Here is a 23,863-nt window from a genome sequence, read left to right as displayed (position 1 = left end):
TAGTAGGAGTGTATTGACTAGAGTCGCAGGAATTAACAGTTAAATTTCTGATTTCAAATGACGTACACAAACACGTGAACTTAATCAATAATGAGAGAAATACTGACTTAGATAAACTTATGCTTCATTCATAACGATCTCATATCCGGGTACTCATGCTAAATCAAGACCCAATGACGTCATAAGGATGTCGCTCCGTATTGTCCTGAGTAGAAATTAAATCACCTTTTATCATCTCTCAATCTAAAGGCTAACCCTTTGGTATATACATTCAGCATTAATATTGCATGGCTGACATCATTTCAATACAGATTTTAAAATTATGTTAACACATCCGGTTATTTATGAAATATCTGTTTCAGTTTTTATTCAAATAGAAAGAGTAACGCCTCAGATCACATGCTTGTTAGGTTTACGAAGAACTGATAATTATCGTACGTACAAAAACAACACTGAGTCGTGAGCTTTGTAACGTCACTAGTGTCATGATTCCATCTTCCTTACATCCTTAAAGATCATTTCTTTTGTCTTTGCTAATATTTCTCATGTGTTGCGTTAATCGAAAAGTTCCTATACGACATTCACAAACATATTCTTCAATGCATCTAAGGTCTCGGAGTCTCCTCGGTCATTTCTGTAATAGTATTGGGTTGGAGTAGATAGATACATTTCTGTAAAAGTATTGAGTAACAGAAGAGAAAAACAAACGCTGTACAAGTATAGGTCCAGAGTAGAGAAATGTAGATATTGTACGAGTAAAGGGGCGTAACAGAGAGATACAGATATTGTACGAGTAAAGGGGCGTAACAGAGACATACAGATAGTGTACGGGTATAGGGCTGTAGTAGAGATATACAGATATTGTACGGGTATAGGGCTGTAGTAGAGAGATACAGATATTGTACGAGTATAGGGCTGTAGTAGATATATACAGATATTGTACGGGTATAGGGCTGTAGTAGAGAGATACAGATATTGTACAAGTATAGGGCTATAGTAGAGAGATACAGATATTGTACGAGTATAGGGCTGTAGTAGAGAGAAACAGATATTGTACTAGTATAGGGCCGTAGTAGAGAGATACAGATATTGTACGAGTATAGGGCCGTAGTAGAGAGATACAGATATTGTACGAGTATAGGGCCGTAGTAGAGAGATACAGATATTGTACGAGTATATGGCCGTAGTAGAGAGGTACAGATATTGTACGAGTATATGGCCGTAGTAGAGAGGTACAGATATTGTACTAGTATAGGGCCGTAGTAGAGAGATACAGATATTGTACGAGTATATGGCCGTAGTAGAGAGATAAAGATATTGTACGAGTATAGTGCCGTAGTAGAGACATACAGATATTGTACGAGTATATGGCCGTAGTAGAGAGGTACAGATATTGTACTAGTATAGGGCCGTAGTAGAGAGATACAGATATTGTACAAGTATAGGGCTATAGTAGAGAGATACAGATATTGTACGAGTATAGTGCCGTAGTAGAGACATACAGATATTGTACGAGTATAGGGCCGTAGTAGAGAGATACAGTTGTACGAGTATAGTGCCGTAGTAGAGACATACAGATATTGTACGAGTATAGGGCCGTAGTAGAGAGATAGAGATATTGTACGAGTATAGTGCCGTAGTAGAGAGATACAGATATTGTACTAGTATAGGGCCGCAGTAGAGAGATAGAGATATTGTACGAGTATAGGGCTGTAGTAGAGAGATACAGATATTGTACGAGTATAGGGCCGCAGTAGAGAGATAAAGATATTGTACGAGTATAGGGCCGTAGTAGAGAGATACAGTTGTACGAGTATAGGGCCGTAGTAGAGAGATACAGTTGTACGAGTATAGTGCCGTAGTAGAGAGATACAGTTGTACGAGTATAGTGCCGTAGTAGAGAGATAGAGATATTGTACGAGTATAGGGCCGTAGTAGAGAGATACAGTTGTACGAGTATAGGGCCGTAGTAGAGAGATACAGTTGTACGAGTATAGTGCCGTAGTAGAGAGATACAGTTGTACGAGTATAGTGCCGTAGTAGAGAGATAGAGATATTGTACGAGTATAGGGCCGTAGTAGAGAGATACAGTTGTACGAGTATAGGGCTGTAGTAGAGAGATACAGATATTGTACGGGTATAGGGCTGTAGTAGAGAGATACAGATATTGTACGAGTATAGGGCCGTAGTAGAGACATACAGATATTGTACGAGTATAGGGCTGTAGTAGAGACATACAGATATTGTACGAGTATAGGGCCGTAGTAGAGAGATACAGTTGTACGAATATAGGGCCGTAGTAGAGAGATACAGTTGTACGAGTATAGGGCCGTAGTAGAGAGATACAGTTGTACGAGTATAGGGCCGTAGTAGAGAGATAGAGATATTGTACGAGTATAGGGCCGTAGTAGAGAGATACAGATATTGTACGAGTATAGGGCCGTAGTAGAGAGATACAGTTGTACGAGTATAGGGCCGTAGTAGAGAGATACAGTTGTACGAGTATAGGGCTGTAGTAGAGAGATACAGATATTGTACGAGTATAGGGCCGTAGTAGAGAGATACAGTTGTACGAGTATAGGGCCGTAGTAGAGACATACAGATATTGTACGAGTATAGGGCCGTAGTAGAGAGGTACAGATATTGTACGAGTATAGGGCCGTAGTAGAGACATACATATATTGTACGAGTATAGGGCTGTAGTAGAGACATACAGATATTGTACGAGTATAGGGCCGTAGTAGAGAGATAGAGATATTGTACGAGTATAGGGCCGTAGTAGAGAGATAGAGATATTGTACGAGTATAGGGCCGTAGTAGAGAGATACAGTTGTACGAGTATAGGGCCGTAGTAGAGAGATACAGTTGTACGAGTATAGTGCCGTAGTAGAGACATACATATATTGTACGAGTATAGGGCTGTAGTAGAGACATACAGATATTGTACGAGTATAGGGCCGTAGTAGAGAGATAGAGATATTGTACGAGTATAGGGCCGTAGTAGAGAGATAGAGATATTGTACGAGTATAGGGCCGTAGTAGAGAGATAGAGATATTGTACGAGTATAGGGCCGTAGTAGAGAGATAGAGATATTGTACGAGTATAGGGCCGTAGTAGAGAGATAGAGATATTGTACGAGTATAGGGCCGTAGTAGAGAGATAGAGATATTGTACGAGTATAGGGCCGTAGTAGAGAGATACAGTTGTACGAGTATAGGGCCGTAGTAGAGAGATAGAGATATTGTACGAGTATAGGGCCGTAGTAGAGAGATAGAGATATTGTACGAGTATAGGGCCGTAGTAGAGAGGTACAGATATTGTACGAGGTTTGGGCCGTAGTAGAGAGATAGAGATATTGTACGAGTATAGGGCCGTAGTAGAGAGATACAGATATTGTACGAGTATAGGGCCGTAGTAGAGAGATACAGTTGTACGAGTATAGGGCCGTAGTAGAGAGATACAGTTGTACGAGTAAAGGGCCGTAGTAGAGACATAGAGATATCATTGAAAGATGATTGAATCGACGTTGAGATAGAGTCATTTTGTGAGAATATTGGGTCAGGGTATAGAGAGTTTTTGGCGAAATTTTCGGGTCGGGATAGAGAAGGTCATTTCTGAGATATAGGATAGGGGTTTTGACATATGATAAATTTGTAGGAGTTTTGGGTCGGGGTAGGGAGATAAAAAGTATTATAACAGTATTGGTGTGGGTATAGAAATATTATTGTAAAGGTATTGTGTCCCATTATAATGTGAAAGAATCTTAATTTTTTTTACTTTTTGTGCTTGTCAAATTTACAGGTATATAGTACAAAACCATTCAAAAAGTTAACTTCCACTCCTGTTTAACATTGTGTAAAACTTGTAATGATGTTCGTGTGTGACTTAAGCTTGAATGAAAAAAGTTTTTTTCTCATTAGATAGAAAATTAAAAACAAAACATAATAAGTTTTAAATACTTGTCGCGACACCCACGGTACAAACAAGTATTGTAAAATCATTTTGTAACCTGATAGAATTTTTCCACACTGGATCTTTATTTTTGAAAGAAAACACCAATTATTGATTTTAAATACAATTTATAGTTTTATTTACGTTTCGTTGATTTTCTACAAACACTAGAACAGCACTTATAAAGATATGCATTCACGGAATAAGATATCAATTACGTCAAAAAATAGCATGATGAAACAGGTAACGATTATAACATCCTCCTCAGTACAAACATCCATCAGAATCGGTAGAACGCCTACAACCCCACTATATAAGGGAGAGAAGGGAAGCATATCTTACAGTTCACAGAACGGACCTACCTAAAGGTTACTTTACAACCCTTGCTGAAGTGTGATATAATACAGAGGTAATGTTTACATACGTTATAACAATGATGTTCTCTTCTTCACACAGAAAGATAAACAACTATTAGCTTACATTGCTAAATCGACTGATTTTTAAATTTTATTTTTTTTTCTCAATAGAAATGAAGAAAATAGTTTCATAGTAGTATTAACTTACTTAGAAAAAAAAACATTTGTCTTAAATTTGATATTCAGCTTTTGAATTTAATAGGAATATGTACTGTATATTATAGCACGTCTTTGATACCAACACTATATCGTTTATAATTAGTTCAATGTATCTGTTCAGTTGTAAGAAGCGTGTGTGGTTCGTCATATTATTTATCTTAACCATTTCCGTTATTTTAAGATGATATTACGAATGAGATACACCAGATAGGTGTTACGCATGGTTTATAAATAGCTTGTATGGGTGTACCTATCTACAGCACTGATCAGCCTAGTACTGGTGTTAGGCGGTCAGTCGAACCTACTACAGAAAATATCTCTACAGTATCAGAAGATCTGATACTCATTTGTCGGGTGAAAGAGATTTTTTATCCCAGATAAAATTTTCAAATTATGTCTAATTTTTTCCCGAAAATTGATAAAATGGGTATCTGATAAAGTACATTAACCTGACACATATAATTCATAATTCAACGAGACACTCAGGTTTTACTACGTCTTCTTGGTCGTGGTTACTACTACACAAACCTAAGTGTGAGTACTGAAGCTTCTAGTACCGAATAATTACGTTTATATGTTACCCTTAATAACTCTACCACTAAGGCTTCACAAGATATAGGTTAAAGCTTCGGGTATTGTTCATGTTCAGGACTGGGAACAATATTAGATATTCTACATTTCACTACTGTTGCCAATCCCGTGTCTGTTTTACCGTGAGAAGATATTACTTCCGCTGAATGGGAGGTACACCTTCCACATGTGTTACTACTACTATGTGCGCGTAGGTTCACTGGTGTAGTAGTCCTCACTTCCGGTTTAATTTTATTGGGTATTAGTCTAGGTAATTGTATATATAACGTAATTCATTATGAGCAGTCCTTCTTTGAATTACATGTTTACTCCGAAACGTGCATTGCAACATGTTTTTATACCGCTAACCGCCCATAAAAGTAACCCTTCGTAGACTTTATACATTAATTGGAAACACTTTAAGTTTGTGGACAGACAAAATATTTCTTTTTTTCATTGTGGATACATATCGGATATTCTGTGGCAAGGTATGTATTTATCCTTTATAAATTTTACCACAGCAGTGAAACAGTCAATTCAATTATCAGCTATTCTTTGTTTTCAGTTTAGATAATATTTTCATCACCTGATAGTCACCTCACTATCAACCTCTGACAACTTCGTATTATTTAAATATATTATTTAACGTATAAAACATTCTCCCTTCGTAATTTGACGTACCTAAAACAATATTTACCTTAAGATTTAGCTAGGATGTTTAACTACTGTCGCCTTACTAAAACCACGACAAATATCAACAATGCTATTTCTTGGTTGTTAATGTTCCTTCCCTCACCGAAATTCTAGTATCGTTGCTGATTCAGATTATTTGCTAATCAAAATTCTGTTTTAAATGCCATATATTAATGCACTGATGTGACATACTAATGGTAAATTACTAGGAATGTACGATACATTCATCAGAAAATTGAAATTTTTTTTTGTATAAAATACCGAAATTGACTTGAAACGTCATTCTCCTACCTATGAGGATGGAACTAAAGAGAATTTCTTCAGCACAAAGAATACACATTTTGTAAATTCCAACGTTTTGATAAATAGCAATGTCCTTTAATGACAGGAAAAGAAGCCTTTGTAATTAGATTTTAAATTTACTTTCAAAGAGCATTTACAATTTAATTACAACCAATGACTGTGATAACGTTAATTACTATAATTGATTAAGATACAACGTTATTTACTATAGTTAATTAAATTTATCTAAGCACGTTCGTCGTGACTACTTCATAAACTCCATTCATTACGTGTGTGGTACAAATAACATAGATAGGAACTTTGGTTCTCAGAGGAGACAGAGAAAGGACAGTAGCTAAGCTGACATTTCGCCCGGTCAATTGAAGGTGAACCCTTCACCTAGAGTTCATCTTACGTGTCGTGATAAATAGCTGATTTCTAAGTAACGACATGTATCAAAATATATATTTGACACGACCTAGAACCTCGTCATGGTATTCATAGTACTCTTACATCAAGTTGAACATGCATTGAAGTTTCTACTTTAGAAGATGATTACAGCTGCTGTGGAAAATGCTACATTAATTTAATTGATATTAAATTGCTGTCCAGGGTGTGAGAACAGACATCGCCAGTGACCCGGAAAACGTTACCTACTTAAAGTTTTAAGGGTGCTCTCTGTTTGTGTTAATGTCTTTTTACAGCAAACATTGATGTTTAGTGGCAAGTGATTTTGGATTTTTCACTGGAGTTTGAACAGTGTAATATTCCACTCTGAAGTATAAATTTGTACATATTACATCAAAGTATAAAGAAAAATGGTGAGAGAAATGGACGAAGGGGAGACGGATGGAACCTTTCAGAGTTGAAGCAATTTAAATAATTTAAATAAATATACAATTGTACATTATTGCTGACGGGGTGATACATGTTCAATGTTAAATAATCAGAGAGATTACAAAATCATGTAAAAACTTGTTTAGATGTATTTCACTCAATAAATAAATACCAGACAGCACAAATATCGATACTTGGTGTGATTGATATTGTTCTACTCATATCAATAGCCATAGTTATTTTAGGATGGCCTCCCGATGAATTCGAGCTGAGTGTAAGTCTTGCGTGTGTGTTATTTTGGGAGACTGTGATATATTCGTTTTCGCCTCCTTGTGATAGTACGGAAGTGAAGCCGACTTTGTCGCCTCTTACGATTTTTCAATGTTGGCAGCACGTACAGTTGTTACACCCTACCTGCAGAGCCTCAATTATCGATACGTCAGAAAAACAGCATAAAAGATATAGTTTTTATTTAAGTTCAGTTTGATCTGTAAATGAAAAAAAATCGTTAGGCAAAGACTGACATTTCCTCATTTAATGATTTTTCGACTTAAACTTATAACTTTAAAATCACGCACAAGGAAGGATAGAATATAAAATGAATCATCCTTACTAATTAAACATTGATTGTAACAAAAGTAACACAATATGTTCCAAACCCCTGCAGTCATTATACATATATTTTTATTTTCTAACATCATGTAATTTAAGTTGATTTAAAGCAATATGTCACACGTTTTGTGAAGTTGGAGTGTGTAATATAGACTACCGTCAATAATTCTTTTGCTTCCGGTTTATCAAGTTGCATTTGTGTCAGTTGTATGAGTGATACATACTTTAAAATCTTCAGATATATTGTACATTGTGTGCAGCATATTTGGTGATATCTTAAAGTTTATTTATTATTAAATACAACAGCAAGGCACACAAGCACGTAGAGAGTGAAGATCAGATGTGACCAACATTCCATAGCTAGTATATTTTCGAGCAGAGAGCACTGTAACTGTCAATTACCATGTACACAGAAGCCTTACACTTCTAGTGTTAAATGTCCGGCATGCGTTTTATATATGTTCTATATCTGATTTTAAATCACATAATTATTCTAATTATAGAAACCAGAACACAATGGATTCGTGTGAATTCCGGAAAAAAGGGAAGGAGATGGTTGATTATATCGCTGATTATATGGAGAACATACACAACCGCAGGGTGATACCGGAAGTCGAGCCTGGTTATCTAAAACAGCTCTTACCGGATACAGCACCGGAAATGAGTGAGAGTTTCGACGACATCATGAAGGACGTAGAGAGAACAATTATGCCAGGGGTTAGTACCCAATGAACCCACTATATATTCCTCGTTCTCACATACCCAGCTCAAGGGGTCAAGGGGTATGCATTGAATTTTTTTTTAAAGGCGCAGACTAATGAAGATTATGGGGAAGTTTTTTTGGCGATCTCAATGGCAAATATTGTATATCATTGTGCAGTATAATGTTGGTCGTGTAAAAAATACACACAAATGAATAATACATTATATTGCATTAATAATTAGAGACAGTAGAGCCAAACATTAAAATGTATCATACAGCTTTTTCGTCATTCGAGGACAAAAAATTCACCAACATGCCGTGTTTAAATCCATTTGGATGGTGACACGCTTCAGAATATAACCATAGCTTGAAGCTATTTTATAATCGTCCAATATTGAAAATGTATTGAATTGTGAGTTCATTGTGATTCCTCAGAAATCTATGACAATTATGTTTGGACTATCGTGATCGCCTTTAGTTAAAAAAGCTGCGTGTTACAGTATAATTCATGACTTTGATGTATCATATATATATATCTGACCTTGATTGTCTTTTATTGAAATCCTTTAAACAGCATAACGAGTATAAAGTGAAGGCATTGATATGTGGAAACAGATTATAACTTATAAATCTATAGCAAAATAGAGGAAAGTACGACTAAATCCGTCCATTCTGTTAGAAATGACATCGGCTGCAACAAGCAGTTTTCTTAGCGTTAATTGGTATTACTCAGCCTTTCGAAATACACATGAAAACACCCGTGTAAAGACTTATTGAATAATTCCACTAAACTACCTTTTATGTGAAACGTTGGTGACATTAGGAAAAGATTGTCATCTCATAAGATAAAATGTTTATTTAATGTCCTTTGAATGCAGATAAATGCAACCGCGATGGTTCCGATATCGCTTTCAAGATAAAACATCCTTTGTATTGTTTCATGTTGAAATAATCATTATTCACAGTCAATAATTAACGGACACTGCGAGTGTTCTCAGGAATGACCCGAGGACACGAAAAATTGTAGGAATCAAACGAACCATTTGAAAAAAAAAATATAAAATAACCCTTAGTGGACTATCATTGCATTCGGAATATCTCATTCTTATCCTCCTTTTTACCATTTGTCTCATTTCTCTTCCTTCTTCCTTTATGTCCGTACTGTCCAATAAATCTATAGAGGACTCGTTATATCTTTTGTCATCACGTGACATTTGTATTGGTTGTATATTGCGTTGTCGGGAGAGGGCCTAACAAGTTGCTAGAACTTGTTTTTGAATATTTATCAAAGATAAGCATGGTGTATACTTATTAACGTTAGATACGCACGGACACATTGTCAGGCAGATTTCACTGTTTATATCATCAACTATGTGAACACGTCAATTTTCAAATTCGATGCTCAATGAAATGAAGTTAGGATAACCAAATGATCGCAACAAAACTACACATAAATAAATAAATAAATAAATAATGAATAAATAAAATTAAATTAAAAAAAACAATATATGAATCAATCAATGAATAACAAAAGAAAAAAAACTGTTTTAGCAATCGTTCAAGATATTTGCCTTTTCTTGCAGCTAATACTAAACTGCAGCGTGAAAACACTTCCGCCTCGGGAAGAAATCACTTATCTCATCCTTGTCTGTGTTAAGTGTGTAACATTAGCGTGTGTGAATTGTGACTTATGTAGCACGTATTACTTTGTACAGAATTATATATTACGTTTTCGCGTGCCAATGTCACAACCACATCTAAAGTAAAAGTTGTCCATCTAAACACATAAGATTCCAACCGACTTACATCATAACTTGACCTGCTTGAAATCTGAAACTCACTGAGCAATCAAAATCTTGTTCGAGTATACCATGTAATTATTTGACTTCGATACCACTACGTTTTATCGAATAGATTTTACGTCCAATTACGGCCTTCCGGTCTTTCAGTGGATGGAGTTATATACATCCTCGATATTCCAGGGGTTACGATCACTTCCGCTCTCTGTACTCCTTGAACGATGTCATGGCAAAATTGAAGACACGAGCAAAGTTATTTGATTGGTTCCAGGAGAAAACAAAAACTGACCAATGACAGGTTAATACAATCCTTTTGAAGATTACAAAGGAGCGACATCCAACTTCAAAGCCATTACAATGAAGCATTATGCGCCCTCGATATTCATTTGATGCACACGAAAGGATCAAACTAGTTTTTTCATTTCGTTCACAAAGTGTCGCACAAGGATCCTTCAATTAAATCATGGCGTGTTCCAGGGGTGTAAACAGCGAAAGTGACCGTAACCCATGGAGTATCGTGGATTGGCTATATACCACGTGACTACAAATTATTTATAAACATTTTAGTTATCTTGATGTCTATATCATATGTTACTGAAATCGTCCCTGTGTGATATGACAGTACAATACACATAGGCCATGCCTTTATAAGATCTTATAACCTGTTTCAGATAACTCATTGGCAGCATCCACACTTCCATGCTTATTTCCCGTCTGGAAATTCCTACCCGTCAATTCTAGGGGATATGTTGTCAGACGCTATTGGCTGTATTGGTTTTTCATGGGTAAGATGATCAATTAACAAACATATTTTAATTGCAAACCTCGCCTAATTACGCCATGTGTAATCAATATTACGTCATGTGTAATCAATATTACGTCATGTGTAATCAAGATTACGTCATGTGTAATCAATATTACGTCATGTGTAATCAATATTACGCCATGTGTAATCGATATTACGTCATGTGTAATCAATATTACGTCATGTGTAATCAATATTAGGTCATGTGTAATCAATATTACGTCATGTGTAATCAATATTTCGCCATGTGTAATCAATATTACGTCATGTGTAATCAATATTACGTCATGTGTAATCAATATTACGTCATGTGTAATCAATATTAGGTCATGTGTAATCAATATTAGGTCATGTGTAATCAAGATTACGTCATGTGTAATCAATATTACGTCATGTGTAATCAATATTACGTCATGTGTAATCAATATTACGTCATGTGTAATCAATATTACTACTTTATTATTCCGGGTTCTTCAAACATTCATCAGATTGATTTTAGAGTGGTATCTAACAAATATGTAATGTGGCAGTGTCTCACGTATTTAATTGATTTTGCTCATAAAATATGTTTGCTATGAAAATTACACATTTGTTTTAAATCAAGCGGACACACGTCAGATCAGTTCATGTATCCTTCCGCGCATTTAAGTGTTATCTACGTATTAGATATAGACGTGTATAAGATCCTTATATATGGCATGTACGGACAAGTGACAATCCACCCTTTATCAAGACACAAAAGACCAAATATTATATAAATTATATATATATATGAATATATAAACAATGCTATTATGTTGCTGTTAAGTGAAAGAAATTGCTTTAACGTGACGCTATCCAAAATGATACCAGTTTCCAATGGTTTATCTTAATATTTCGTTTGCCGAGGATCAATTCCCAAATGTTTGTTTTATTTTGATAACGGGTGACCAAGAACTTCATCTCCGTGTGTTGGTTGAACTTTAAGACCGCGTTTGTTTATCAATAGAACGGTAAAAATAATATGTCGTCATTTCCGGTATCAAACAAGGTGAGCGTACCCAAATTAACAGACATTACAACAGTTAATTCTGTCGAAAGTCATGGTTTCAAAAACTAATGAGACGTACCTCATATCCACACAGAGATATTCAAAAAGTGAACTTTTATTGATATATTAGGAAGATTTCAGTAGAAGACATGATACATTCTACATAACGTATATTTGCATCTACTGTGTATTAGCCTATTGTATTAGGGGTGATTGTCAATACGAAAAAAGGTGAAAAATTACTTCATAATTGGTTACAGATATGAATTTGTAGCTTAGCAAAAGCAGCTCTCATGCCATGAAGACACGAAATCACTGTTGTTATTTTTACACATTCAGTGAAAATTCCTACATATTTCATTCGCGATGTTTGACGAACACTTTTTCAGTAAAAGGTATCAACTTGGGTATGTTATCGATTTGGGTAGCATAACGTTAATATAAGTCTTTATCTTGATGTTTATGAATACAATGATTTACAGGCTTCAAGTCCCGCCTGTACAGAGCTTGAGGCCATCACAATGGACTGGCTTGGTAAGAATAAATACAATCTGAAACGTTTTAATGGGCGAAAAATACCAAAATGTCGATAAAATAAGCTCAAACTAACAAAAGTTTAATCTAATAAATGTTAAAGTATTGAAATTCAAATTTCTATCGTGTTCTCACATGAACTTGGGTGGTTGTGACCTCAACCTGCTTGTGCAATCAATTTGTTTTTGTCAGTGATAAAGCAGAAATAAATTCACTTCATTAAAATATTTCTTTACAGGAAAAATGATGGGTCTACCCAAAATATTTCTCCATGGATCTGGGGAGGGTGGCGGTGTAATACAGGTAAGCCAAAGATATATAGAGAAAGTGCAATTATATTGGTTGATTTGTCTGCACCAATGTCGTCCTACAATGACATATTGTATGCATAGTTACGTGTGTCTGCTACATTTGACAAACTACTACAGCACTGATATGATTAAGGCTAGGTATTGGAGGCACGAATTTGTGGTGGCTGGATTAACGAGATTGGGTATATTAACGGCGGTTGGATTAACAAGGCTAAGTATATATAATATATATTGGGACAATGGGATTGGTGGTGGCTGGATTAACGAGGCTGGGTATGTATAATATATACTTGGACAATCGGTTCAGTGTTGGTCGGATTAACGAGGCTGGGTTATGGGACAGTCAGGGTAGTGGTGGTGGGATTGACTAGGCTGGGTTATGAGACAATCAGGGTAGTGGTGGTGGGATTGACTAGGCTGGGTTATGGGACAATCAGGGTAATGGTGGTGGGATTGACGAGGCTGTGTAATGGGACAGTCAGGGCATTGGTGGTGGGATTGACGAGGCTGTGTAATGGGACAGTCAGGGCATTGGTGGTGGGATTGACGAGGCTGGGTAATGGGACAGTCAGGCTAGTGGTGGTGGGATTGACGAGGGTGGGTAATGGGACAGTCAGGGTAGTGGTGGTGGTGGGATTGACGAGGCTGGGTAATGGGACAGTCGGGGTAGTGGTGGTGGGATTGACGAGGCTGTGTAATGGGACAGTCAGGGTAGTGGTGGTGGGATTGACGAGGCTGGTTAATGGGACAGTCAGGGTAGTGGTGGTGGGATTGACGAGGCTGGGTAATGGGACAGTCAGGGTAGTGGTGGTGGGATTGACGAGGCTGTGTAATGGGACAGTCAGGGTAGTGGTGGTGGGATTGACGAGGCTGGGTAATGGGACAGTCAGGGTAGTGGTGGTGGGATTGACGAGGCTGGGTAATGGGACAGTCAGGGTAGTGGTGGTGAGACTGACGAGGCTGGTTAATGGGACAGTCAGGGTAGTGGTGGTGGGACTGACGAGGCTGGGTAATGGGACAGGGTAGTGGTGGTGGGATTGACGAGGCTGGGTAATAGGACAGTCAGGGTAGTGGTGGTGGGATTGACGAGGCTGGGTAATGGGACAGTCGGGGTAGTCGTGGTGGGATTGACGAGGCTGGGTAATGGGACAGTCTGTGTAGTGGTGGTGGGATTGACGAGGCTGGGTAATGGGACAGTCAGGGTAGTGGTGGTGGGATTGACGAGGCTGGGTAATGGGACAGTCAGGGTAGTGGTGGTGGTGGGATTGACGAGGCTGGGTAATGGGACAGTCGGGGTAGTGGTGGTGGGATTGACGAGGCTGTGTAATAGGACAGTCAGGGTAGTGGTGGTGGGATTGACGAGGCTGTGTAATGGGAACAGTCAGGGTAGTGGTGGTGGAACTGACGAGGCTGGGTAATGGGACAGTCAGGGTAGTGGTGGTGGGATTGACGAGGCTGGGTAATGGGACAGTCAGGGTAGTGGTGGTGGTATTGACGAGGCTGGGTAATGGGACAGTCAGGGTAGTGGTGGTGGTATTGACGAGGCTGGGTAATGGGACAGTCAGGGTAGTGGTGGTGGGATTGACGAGTCTGGGTAACGGGACAGTCAGGGTAGTGGTGGTGGGATTGACGAGGCAGGGTAATGGGGACAGTCAGGGTATTGGTGGTGGGATTGACGAGGCTGGTTAATGGGACAGTCAGGGTAGTGGTGGTGGGATTGACGAAGCCGATGAGTAGTAATAGCACTCTGTTCGAGCATATTTACTAAAATGAAAATAATTTATTTTATTATCTTACAGGGCATGCTTAATGATTTTACATAATAAAATGTCTACTTCATAGATATATGAACCAAACTTGAATTACATATTAGTTCACATCTAAAAATCTGCTCCACTGAGATCTACCTTTGAAGATATGATTTTCCGCGTTATCTCTCACCGTCTATTGCCTTAACAAAGGTATAACCTGCATCCTCGTTCAAATCACAGGTGCGATGGGGTTCCCAGAATATCTGTATCACAAATTATCGATGTAAACATGTGTTTTATGTGAATCTGATACAAGGATGGGTTCAGTTTTTATAGTTATGATGTAACACCTCACCTTTCTAGTGCTGGTGTATCAAGCTTATCGGCAAGCGAGCGTAACATCTCTCCTTCTCCGCCAAATCCCTTACAAACATGTGCAAGGAGAATTGGTACACTCGGAAATAACTCGTTTAATGATAGATAGTGTACGGAGTTTACCAGAATAAGAATAAAACTTCTTTCATGAAACTATTTTGGATTGTTTACATAAAGTAGATGTGTCGAGAAAAGTTATCGTAGATTTCGGTTTGTATTGGAACCAATGAGTTTAATTTGTTTGATAGTTTACCCTGATGTTATTTTGTAAACGAAAAAAGAGATCACTTATTTTGAAATTGATTACCATATTGATATTGATTACCTTCTTTATTGAGTAAGCTAAGAAAATGAGAGATATATGGAATCATTCACTAAATTGTGTTTTTTTTTTCTCCTTTAGGGATCAGCCAGTGAGTGTATACTAGTGACATTACTAGCGGCCCGACACCACGCTCTACAGGAAAGGGAGAGCATGTCCCCTCTCATCCGAAATGATACTAACTTACCCAAGCTGGTGGCGTACTGCTCCAAACTTGTACGTACATATGTGTTATTTAATTCCTAAATGACTCTAACCTTCATAATTTTGCAGATTTGTTTTTCATTTACAGAAAATCTAATGATTTCTTGGTGGATTTTAGGCCCCGTGGTATACCTTATATATGTCGGCCAAGTTAAACATGCAGTGGGTAATGACACGATTTAGAGTATAAACATGTTCATTATCCTATGTATTGCAAAACAAACCTGCTTGGAATCAGCTGACTCCTTGTTTTACCCCCACAGCGTCAGCTATGTGAAAACGAATTTCTATCAAGTAGGAGCGATAAAAATTCCCAATGAATGATCCTTGATTTACCACGTGACGTAAGTGGAAACACTCCCGTTTCTTTTGAAGTTATCGCACCTTTTTATCCATGCATTCACTCAAGGATACAGCTACGTTACAGTAGACAAAGGGATGACTGTAAGAGGGATACGTAGTACGCTTTCCCTTTCATTTCAGATATTATACAAATTCAATACATATTTTGTACGTAACACTGTGTATGTCAGGTTTTCTGATTAAAGTTGTCAATATTAAAACAATTTTGTATGACGTGTATTTTTCACCAAAGTCTTGAATTCCTATTATCGATTTTAGTTTTGCGATATCATTCCATCTTCGCAAATAAGTAAATTAAAAAGACTTATAAAAGAATTCAGCCGACACTAACGAGGAACAATACAAACAACATTTTTTTCGAAATAGCAATGTTTGGTGTGTTGATGTATATTTTAATTGTTTTATTATATTGTATCTATTTGTCGTCGGTATAATATTATTGTTTTATTATATTGTATCTATTTATCGTCGGTATAATATTATTGTTTTATTATATTGTATCTATTTATCGTCGGTATAATATTATTGTTTTATTATATTGTATCTATTTATCGTCGGTATAATATTATTGTTTTATTATATTGTAATATTTATCGTCGGTATAATATTATTGTTTTATTATATTGTAATATTTATCGTCGTCTATTATGTTGTATTTATTTATTGTCGGTATAATATTATTGTTTTATTAAATTGTGTTTATTTATTGTCGGTATAATTTTGTAGTCGCATTCCTGTGTAGAGAAGGCTGGGATGCTAGGATTTGTACACCTAAGACAGCTAGACGTGGACGATAACTTGTCTCTCAGAGGCAATGTGTTGGAGGCGGCGATACAAGTAAGTATACTCGGTTAGCAATGTTCTGCTATACAGGTAAGGTTAACCAAGTAAGCAACATTTCGGAACATTTTCTTCAGGTTTGTAATGTCAGTAGAATAGAAGTTCTTATAAACACAACCAGGAGAAGATTTAAGTGATCGAAACGTCGTATTTAAATCTAAGTTCAAGTGTTGTAGCCGAACTAATAACAATATATTGTCACTATCTTGTATTTTTTGGTCCATAATCTGTTACCCATCTCGTCACACTATTTTCGGCCTTAGTGATTATAGGATCATAGGGCAACCGAAGAGTTGTCCGATTCCTACCCATCTCGTACACTACGTATATCTGTGCTTGTACGCTACACACACTGGTCATTTGTCTGATGAAGGTGACCGTGTAGTCATCGAAACGTCACACTAAAATCTTGTATTGGTTGTGTTATAAGATGAAGGTGACCGTGTAGTCATCGAAACGTCACACTAAAATCTTGTATTGGTTGTGTTATAAGATGAAGGTGACCGTGTTGTCATCGAAACGTCACACTAAAATCTTGTATTGATTGTGTTATAAGAACGTTTATTCTTCTAGTTAGCATTGTCATGAAACTGAGGGTTAGCCAGTTCTTGAGGGTAGCAGTACAAATATATGTTAATCCGATTAGCAATTTCCAGGGGTTACTAAATCGGTTATGTTTCATGGTTGTAGTTATATGTGTAAGGTAAACCGGGTCAGTAATGGTCTAGTTGCGTCTATACTGGTCAGCAATGGTCTGATGAGATTATACATCAGTATAACCAAATTATTGTTCTAGAGGCGGCTATAGAAGAACGTTAATGTTTGATTAGTAACCTTTTTGTAATGATGCTGTTATTCATGACTATAACAAATACATTTAATTGAACTGATTGAGAGAAAAGTCTTTATTTGATATGAACTACAAAATATTTCCTAATGTTTATTTCTCTATGAGTTGTGATTAGTGTTGTGACACGAAAAAAAAAGTACTGACATGTTAATAAAATATCAATCTGAATTAAAATACCATGAACGAAGGATAGGAACCTGGTTACTTAGAAGGAATCAACTGTTAGATTTGACACCATAGTGTGTTACTATCCAGGAAGTCGAAGTCATCAAGCTTATACAGCGATAGGTGGGCTGATTCGGACTGGCATAAATAATGGACATAGTGAATGAATATCTTGTTTTTCATAATAATGATATCATCAATATATCTAAACGTGAAACAGAATTACTAGACTGTGTATTTTCTTCCTACTTTGATGAGTATTTCTATAGCCTCAAATGAAAACTAAATTAAATCTGGCACGCGATGAGAACCGCTAGGGAAATAGCCTGTTTGAAGATCGTACCATGAAACGCAAAAAAGATTTTATCAATCAGAAACCGAATTACTGTTATACTTTCATTAGACGCCCATTTTACGACGTACGTTCCAGTATAACTCACAGCTACATAGTACACTTATAGCACCATTGAAAATTAATCTCACAACAAAAGCATTAAGGCTTCATTTTAATCTAAAATAATGTTTTGGCAGTATATCAGTGTATATTTGATGTTGTTAATCAAGACACAAACTGATAGCGATTTTGTTTTATCAAACAGGAGGACAAAAAACTAGGATTCATTCCGTTCTACGTAAGTTATCAATTCTTGTAATGTGTTCTGATTACATAAATCCTCATCTGCCTTCAGCGAGTTCAGCAGCGGCCTGTTCAGATTTAGATTGCAGTTATGTTGAATGTAACTGAAGTGATATTAAGTAAGAGCTCATTAAATCAACTGATCTGCAATTATGTTAAATTTGGTAGTTTAGAAATGTTCTTTAAATTTAATGTGTCCAGTTTCTATCATTGGAACTATGATGTTTTTTACTTTTGGCAGTTTTTTATTACGTTGTATCATTTTTCTGAAAATTTGACGATTCAGATCTGTGATAACGTACTATATTATAGGTGTGCGCCACGTTGGGAACGACTGCTTGCTGTTCTTTTGACAACGTGGCCGAGCTGGGAGAAGTTTGTGTCCGAGAGAAGATATGGCTTCACGTAGATGCAGCGTACGCTGGGAACGCCCTCATCTGTCCGGAGTTCCAGCACCTTATCAAGGGAGCAGAGGTGGGAAGCACGTTTAATAAATGTTTACGATTGCTATACATATGTACTTGATGTTCTCCTAAAACTTTAGGAAAGTAACAAAATCTACTTATTTGTGGGGCTTATGCACTTCCCCATTTAGATTTGTCATTTCTTTCGATCACAAAAGATTTTTCTCAGTCGCGTCTAAGGTTTAACATTTAGGCCATTAGCCTCACAGACAAAACAATTGAAAAATCTTATAATGAAATAGGCAATTCTTTTGTAGAAGTTGATTTCTGGTACCGTGCTTTTATCAACCTTATTTTTATTTCAGAACTTGACATCATTCAGCTGTAACCCAAATAAGTGGATGCTTGTAAACTTCGACTGTTCTCTGTTGTGGTAAATATTTGTTGATGAATAACACGCACATGTCAACATATATATTATGTATTATAAGTAGCAGAACCATTGATTTACAGTTAGCAAATGTTAAAGAAAACCACTAAATCAGGCTGTGGACGAGAGACATTGTGTATAGTTTGTCGACAAGAGTTACCTCCTCTTAATCGAAATTTTGTACTCTTTAGGGTTCGCGATAAATTGCTGCTTACCTCATCAATGACAGTGGATCCCCTCTACTTGCAACACAAACACGAAGGTATGTATGATATTTATATACACGAATACCTATATGGAAAAAATTGAGATCATTCTATTTGTATGGAGTCTTTGAGGTCTTTAAATATTCATCTAAACTCGGAACACTCGAGCTCATAAAATATTTAGACACTTTTTATAGAGGTAGGAAAGATATCGAGTTCACATCAATTCCACACTCTTCCCTATAAGACTAAAACAAAAGGTGGACTTAAGTTAAATGCTATACCTACATACATTATATAGGACGTACCCTAAACTACTGCTCGTGTGACAACTATGCACTCTTAATATTTCAACAGCCTCTATATAAACTTAATAAGCTTTGTTTATTTCCAATGACTGTAAAACCAGGTTATTTTATTTTAAATTGATCACTCTTGTTGGCTCGGATGGAATCCTGTGGGTACCTTTGCACCAACCTCTATCATTCTGTATTAATTTTATTGTGATAATTTTATCATAATATCTGATAAATATACTTTATTATATATCTTTATTATTATTTTTACTTTTACAGATCAGACGATCGATCTAAGGGTACGTATTGAACATTTTTATGTTTTATTTATCGTTTTTTTAAATAGATAATGTTTGAATTGAGTCTTTTTTACCCATGCTATGATATAGTTTCGCCATAAGATAATATAACAGTGATTTTGGCTGTTTACAATAGTAGTAGTACATCCTTTTACTTCTGAGAATGAATTAACCTGTTAAATATCATAATAGAATTTCTTGTTACCGCAGTAAACAACAAATATGGAACTTTGTAAAAGCGACGATTATCTAGTAAAAACAATAAAAACAAACTCTTTATCGTTTTTTAGTCATTAGAAGGTGATTAGTAGTCTATGACATCATTACAAGGTAAAGCACTCTTGTGGATACCATGCAAATATATACAGAAAACAAAAACAATGAAAAAACCTGCAAGTTATTCCTTATTTTAAATTATCTGCTACATTTTACGAAATCATGGGACCACTGCAACCCTCTAGCCTCCCCTCCAGATTTTGACTTTTCCTTAGATCACAATTTAGGCCCTTAGCATCACTGATGAGTCCAAGAAGGACGAACTTTGTTTGGCTCTACTTTATCAAACTGCAAATTTATGTATCTTTTGTATAATTTTCTGTATAGGGTCATTTATGTTACAGCACTGGGGAATCCCGTTAAGTAGACGATTCAGAGCTCTCAAGCTTTGGTTTGTGATTCGATCTTACGGTGTGGCAGGGCTTCAGGCGTATATCAGGAAAGTATGTCCAGCGAAACGATGATTATTAATATGCAATGTTATTATTGTATATTTCATCACAAAGTTCCATTTACGTAAAATTGTGATGGCCACAGAATTGAAAAGCTAACATGATGTTATGTTTTAAATATGAGAGAGAAGCATTTCTATTTTGAAACAGATTTTTTGATATTTGATTTCTTTTGCAGCACATCAAGCTTGCCAAATTGTTTGAGACATATGTGAAGAATGACGCCAGATTTGAAGTGTCGGCACCTGTTCACATGGGACTTGTATGTTTCCGCCTTAAGGTCAGAACATTGTCATACCCACTTTATATCAGATTTTATTTTTTGAATCGATTCGTCACATTTATTTTCAAAAGCTGAATGCAGATGTTGTCGTTGTTGTTACTGCAATGGCGTACATGAAATATAATTGCACCAAACTGAATACCTGCTGTACTTTAAATTGTTTCTTTTGTTCATACTTTAAACTTATTTGATCCGATTTATTTTTAAATTATGATACAGTTAACATGTTGGTTTCTTCTTTGATATTATTTAAAATGTTGATTTCTCTATAGTTCGAAATTTCAACGATTTTACAGAAAGTTGAAAACGAAAAGAAAGATTGTTTCGTTGGAGTTCCTTTATGACTTGATCTTTTTTTCTGAACTTTATTTTTCTTGTTTCCATATCGTGATCTATTTATTTAAGAAAAATAATCACAAATAGAGCCAATCGAAAGTAGCATGTTTTTACCATATGTAAGCAGTCTTTTTTTATTGTGATTTATTGGTTTCAGGGGTCCAATTCACTCACAAAGAAATTAAATAGACTTATCAATGAATCTGGACAGCTGCACATGGTACCTGCCTTGATCAACAAAAACTACGTCATTCGGTTCGCTCTGTGTGCGGAGAAAGCTAACGAAAACGACATTGAGTTTGCTTGGAAAACTATTTCAGCCATAGCTTCAACACTTTTAGCGAGGCCATCAGTCGAGAAATCGGTAAGTGAATTGAGGACGTCGGAATCAGACGAAGAGGAAAAGTCGGAGGAAATTTCAGAGGAGGACGAAGAGGGAGATAATGCCTTCATGGAATTTGACAACGACATTATTTTCGATGAGTCAAGCACCAGGATGAGAAGTGTAATGTTCCGACGGAGTACGTTTCAGCGGATGATATCCGATCCTAAATGTTATGACCCAAAGGCACGCGGTTTCTCGAGAGGCAGTCGACGACGGTACATGAGCGAGTCCTGTAGTAAGCGGAATCCACTCTCGTTTGATGAGCCTATATTTAATTTCTGATTTTATTTGTAAATTTTAGTTTGTGTAGTTGATGTACGTGGACGCTGGAGGAAGTGTCAAGATTGATATGACTGTCACTCCATTTCAGCTTTATATTACTTAACGTTGGAGAGAGATTATAATACAATGTGCAATAATGACAATAGTACATACGCAATGTAAATAGAAGGTGAAAAAAATCAGTGACATCTGCTACTTCTTAATGTATATATACATCGCTAGATCTGTTGTCAATGATATACCCATGTTTCATGAAAGATAGCATGATATTCATTTCAATTTACCAAAGGTCAGCCTGCTAACGACCTTGCCACAAATAAGTCATTTTAATTTGATAGCTTATACCAAAGTCTGCTTAATAGTCTAATGGAAACCTGATTAATTTGTGCTGTTACCGTGACATCGGTACCAACAAAGGCTAGAATAGACAGAATACCTAGAGTGCTAAGAAATTTTACTTTATATCTCACATGAATATTTGAAAATGAAAGTTTTGCTCTTGTGATAAAGATGTTTTTGTTTTATCATATCAGTGCTGGAGCGGATGAATGGATTTTTCGTCGGCAGTGCCGATATACAGATACACTGCCCAGAATTTACATTTATGCCATCAAGCTTTCGTCGGCAGGGCCGATATACAGATACATTGCCCAGAATTTACTTTTATGCCACCAGGCTTTCGTCGGCAGTGCCGATATACAGATACACTGCCCAGAATTTACATTTATGCCATCAAGCTTTCGTCGGCAGGGCCGATATACAGATAAATTGCCCAGAATTTACTTTTATGCCATCAAGCGTTCAATTGCTGCAGACAATATCTGATAACTATTTGGTATATGTGTATGTTCTCTGTATTATATTGTTTAATTATCCATTTTGTTTTGATTTCAAAATGTTTGCTAAAGTATACATGTCACGACTATTTTGATAAAACATCCTTCCATCAGCCCTGGACCAGATATCAGCCCTCAATCAGGTATCCAAGTGTCCCTCGAGTGGATATTTTGGCATAGGACTCACGAAGGGTGTGATATCAAAACGGTTGTTATAGTAGTATTAAGTTCTCAATGTTTTCAGTCGGAGAACCAAAGGATATCGGCCCGAATCTATAAAAATTGCTAGAAATCAAATGCTTACTTCGCTTGTGATTGCTGAATGGTTGTTGGGAATGACGTCACGTAATAGCCACCAAGATCTATGTTGCATCAGTGAGTGGCTATCATTCAGATATCCATAATTCTAAAATTCAGATAAATTAATATTCGAACATAATTGGGATCACCATGGAGACTCCATGAATGTTTGAAAAGGGTTGCACTGGTTTCAAAATCCTAATGATGTATGATTTAGATCATATATATAGATATTACGTGATGGTGTAAATATGATAAATATAAGTATACATGTATATATAGTGAGATTAAGATGTATTTAGGGAATATGCTTCATTACTATCATTAGCTTATGTCATGTGAGCACTACAACCACAAAATTTCTTTTCAGATTTTATAATACATACGGGATAATTTTATGGCTCTGACTTCATTTTGTATATTTGAGATGTTGAAGGTGTCTTCTTCTTCGTTTTTATAATTGTTTATGCCATTGAAGAAATTTTGGAAGTTTGTTCATATGCTTACTCTTCCGAAACATCTGGTTTTATTCTCCGTGCATTCTTTCAAAAGCCTCCATGCAAACTCTTTTGTACATATTTGCCCTAGTTTTATTGAATATGAGATTGTGACTATGATCGTATATAGGTATTTTCTTGTAAAAGTGATGTGACTTCGATTCATACGAAGTTATTAACAGATAAAATGACATATAACACAGAATTATCGTGAACATGGAAAAAGATTCAAAATCTCACCTTAAAGGTTTATTGTTAAGTTGTGTGGTAGGAAGTTACACGTGTTTGGTACCCGATAGTATGCTATGTGGTTGCGTTGGTATATAAGTAGTATATTTGAATATATGACTGATGTCAAGCAATAACTGCTG

General features: G+C 36.4%; 1 protein-coding gene across 1 annotated transcript; it reads left to right on the top strand.

The window, feature by feature from the left end:
- Nucleotides 1–5,543: 5,543 nt before the first annotated feature.
- Nucleotides 5,544–21,859, top strand: LOC132553543 (aromatic-L-amino-acid decarboxylase-like). Its single transcript, XM_060217796.1, has 15 exons — nucleotides 5,544–5,585; nucleotides 8,025–8,238; nucleotides 10,695–10,808; nucleotides 12,341–12,392; nucleotides 12,631–12,695; nucleotides 15,233–15,367; nucleotides 16,445–16,555; nucleotides 18,173–18,205; nucleotides 18,523–18,684; nucleotides 18,980–19,047; nucleotides 19,236–19,306; nucleotides 19,826–19,845; nucleotides 20,466–20,564; nucleotides 20,752–20,853; nucleotides 21,350–21,859. Exons 2-15 carry the CDS (start codon nucleotides 8,038–8,040, stop codon nucleotides 21,857–21,859), a joined length of 1,743 nt encoding a protein of 580 aa, XP_060073779.1. The 5' UTR covers nucleotides 5,544–5,585; nucleotides 8,025–8,037.
- The last annotated feature ends 2,004 nt before the right edge of the window (nucleotides 21,860–23,863 follow it).

The sequence above is a fragment of the Ylistrum balloti genome, unplaced genomic scaffold, assembly GCF_031769215.1.
Source record: "Ylistrum balloti isolate Yb309-2 unplaced genomic scaffold, AGI_CSIRO_Ybal_v1 Utg370332, whole genome shotgun sequence".
Lineage (NCBI taxonomy): Eukaryota > Metazoa > Mollusca > Bivalvia > Pectinida > Pectinidae > Ylistrum > Ylistrum balloti.
The sequence above is the reverse complement of the archived record's forward strand: the minus strand, read 5'-3'. Positions and strand labels throughout refer to the sequence as shown.